The sequence below is a fragment of the Eurosta solidaginis genome, chromosome 3 (genome assembly GCF_040869045.1).
Source record: "Eurosta solidaginis isolate ZX-2024a chromosome 3, ASM4086904v1, whole genome shotgun sequence".
NCBI classification, from domain to species: Eukaryota; Metazoa; Arthropoda; class Insecta; order Diptera; family Tephritidae; genus Eurosta; species Eurosta solidaginis.
Window position 1 is genome coordinate 84471665 of NC_090321.1, and position 2961 is coordinate 84474625.

Sequence of the window (2961 nt, forward strand, 5' to 3'; positions counted from 1 at the left end):
ATAACGCCTTGATCCAGCCACGAGTAGGAAACAGGAAAAGAGACAGAGAGAGAGTAAAAGAAAGAGAGAAAGATACCCCAGAAACCATGGTCAAGAATCATTTCCGTGTAGCCAGGCTATTAATGAGTCAGGCACACAGCCCTGATTCCTGATCTTAGCTGGACACCGTCCTGACATCGTACAGGCTCAATACTGTAGTGTCCATTTCCAGTCGGCACCCTCGTGGAGGGTTCAGTTGGGGATTTGCGTCGACCATAACTATAAGCTGGCAAAATCAAAAGGAAATTGATTTGATAATGCTTGTTGTTTCCAAATGCCTTCAGTTACCACTGAAAAAAAAAAAAAGAAAAACTAATGAAAAATGTGACCCGAAAAGCCACCCACGTCAATCGGAATAAGATTTTAAACTCGAATTAACATTAAAATTTTCAATTCTTGAGGAATGGAATGGGAAATTCAAGAGAATTTTGTCCATTCCGTGTAGTGTAATTGAGAAAAATTGCAATAAGATTTCCCATTCCTTTCAATCGAGCACGTTTTGTGCTTTCTAACGGGTGTGAAAAAACGCGCTTTGGTCCCAGGATCGCTAATCCGCAATCTAAAATTGATAATTCTTTACTTTACCTCACAACTGCTAAACCTCGTCCTAAAATATCGGGAGAAGTGTCAAAAGACGCGTTTTGGACCCAGGACGACGAGCCCGAAAGCGGAAATTAAAGTTCTAATTTCTTGTTACCCTAAAGTTATAGATTTTGCGTCTGTCAAGAGAAAATTGCAAAAGAAATTAAAATATTTCATGTGGTGTACCCACTAAATAAATTGTGAAGAAGTGTTTTGATCACTAAACCGGTGTTGGACTCACCCAGGGCAACTTTTTATAAGTGCGACCAAAGGTCGTCAATGCAAAAATGGATCCCACCCTCGGTTTCGGAGCCGTTCGGGCTCATTTTTCGGATTTTCGTGAATACGTTTTGATACACGCAGACTTTTTGATGTCCGTTTTCGGATTCGCTGTCCATGATCCAAAAAAGCGTCTTTTGATACCCTGCCAACATTTTTGGTATTGTCATCCTGTTGTTGCTGTTGTTGTAGCGGTAAGGACACCTCCCGAAGGCCTTGGGGAGTGTTATCGATGTTGATGGTCCTTTTCTGGATGCGGATCCGCTACGTTCTGGTATTTTTGTCGCCTCTTACGACAGGCATACCTACCGCGGGTATATTCTAATTCCCTAACCCGCTGCGGGAGTCATCCTGTCGTATGGAATTGCATTTACCCAGCTGTGCTCATAAATATCCATGCGTAGAAATGGGAACACCCTATATATATTTACTAGCATAAATATTTTACAATCAATACTAATATACAAATAAAAGCTTTTAGTTTCCATCATTCATGTTTACACTACACGATTACTTCATAATCAACAATTTTGACTGCGTGAGCTGAGCGATGAACTCAAACTGGTGGTGCTTATCTTCTGCAGTTCACAAAGACGATCCCATGCGATATTAAATTGACGCGGTGTTCGTGCTAATGCCAAGCGAGCGAATGGGCCTAAAGTCCTATATCCATTGTTAATGAAACGCACAAAGCCCGTTGATGACAGCTCCTTCAGTGCCATTCTAACTTGAGCCTGGACATCGCCACAAGCAAAGCCTCTACACGAAAACAAAATAAAAGCCATAATATGGTTAATACAGAAACAAAATATTCTAAGCATGAAACATACTCCTTTTCCAGCATATCTACTATGTGACATTCTTTAAGTCCACGCTGAAATTTCGGGTGATCCTGAAATAAACGCACCGCATCGAAAACAAAGAGGGGTACGTACAGATGATAAATATTACGGCGTAAGCACGATGTTGATGGTTCACAGTCACGAATATTTCCACGCATTTCTATTGCTTTCTTTTTTTGAAATAGTTCGTAATTCGCAAATGTGCAAATTGTGAAATTTTGAAAATATATACCGTTTTATTATTGGCAATATGTTTAAAAAATATATGTATGCACGTTTATTATGTATGATCTTTAATTACTTCATTTAAATAATTTGTTTGAAAAGTTAAAAAATAAAATTCAAAGCAAACGGCAAATGATAACTTTCTGAAATCAAGAAAAAACTTTTAAAAATCCACTTTGCATTTTTTTTATCAACCCGTCATCATGATTTGGCTAAGTTATATTGAATCCTTGGCTCGGAATTGGTTGAATTGGCTTTGTCACCACCTGGTATGGATTCGCCTTGAATTCGCCTAGGCCTAAATGTGAAACGTTTTTGAACTATATACATTAGGGTCGCTCTTATACATCAAATAAACGATTTCATCCGATTAAAGTTATGATTAAAGTTATGATTTTTCTATGAAGACCCAAAAAATTTAAATTAAATTTCATGCTTTCTAATACCCACAACCGATATAACTAAATATATAGTTAGTGACATCACATATAAATTTTGGCCCCGTTAGCAAACGGTTAAGGGGTGTCGCACAGTATAAAAATTCAGATTTTAATATATTGAGTATTCTTTCTGGCAATCTGAACTTGAACCCCTGTTGAACGTGGCGTAACCGTTTGGGTATTCGAAATCAAAAACTTTAGTTTTAATTTTTTTGGGTCTCCATAGAGATATCTTAGCTTTGACCCCCGTGCAAGACCCTTTAACCGTCTCCAATGGGCACCAAAAATTATACATATGTAATATTTTCGACCTAGCTTTTACCATCTGGGTGAGGCCGGATGAAACCATTTATTTTATTTACAAGGATCACCCTTATTAGCACATATGACCGAATCGCATTCTTTCCCAAAATTTAGATCGTACAGGTTTAAGTGTAAATGAGTATGCTGAACTTGGTTTTAATTTTAAGCCAGACAAGACACACTTGTACCAAATTCGAGTGGCAAACTCTTGTAGGAAGGAAAACAGCAAGCTGGTAACCCATGTCCAGAGG

General features: G+C 38.3%; 1 protein-coding gene across 1 annotated transcript; it reads right to left on the reverse strand.

Moving 5' to 3' along the window:
- Nucleotides 1–1301: 1301 nt before the first annotated feature.
- LOC137245921 (uncharacterized) lies at nucleotides 1302–1978 on the reverse strand (the record flags this gene model as incomplete). Its single annotated transcript, XM_067777106.1, has 2 exons — nucleotides 1302–1659; nucleotides 1731–1978. Coding segments are annotated over 2 exons (486 nt in total), but the record flags the coding sequence as incomplete, so codon positions are not given.
- Nucleotides 1979–2961: the final 983 nt, after the last annotated feature.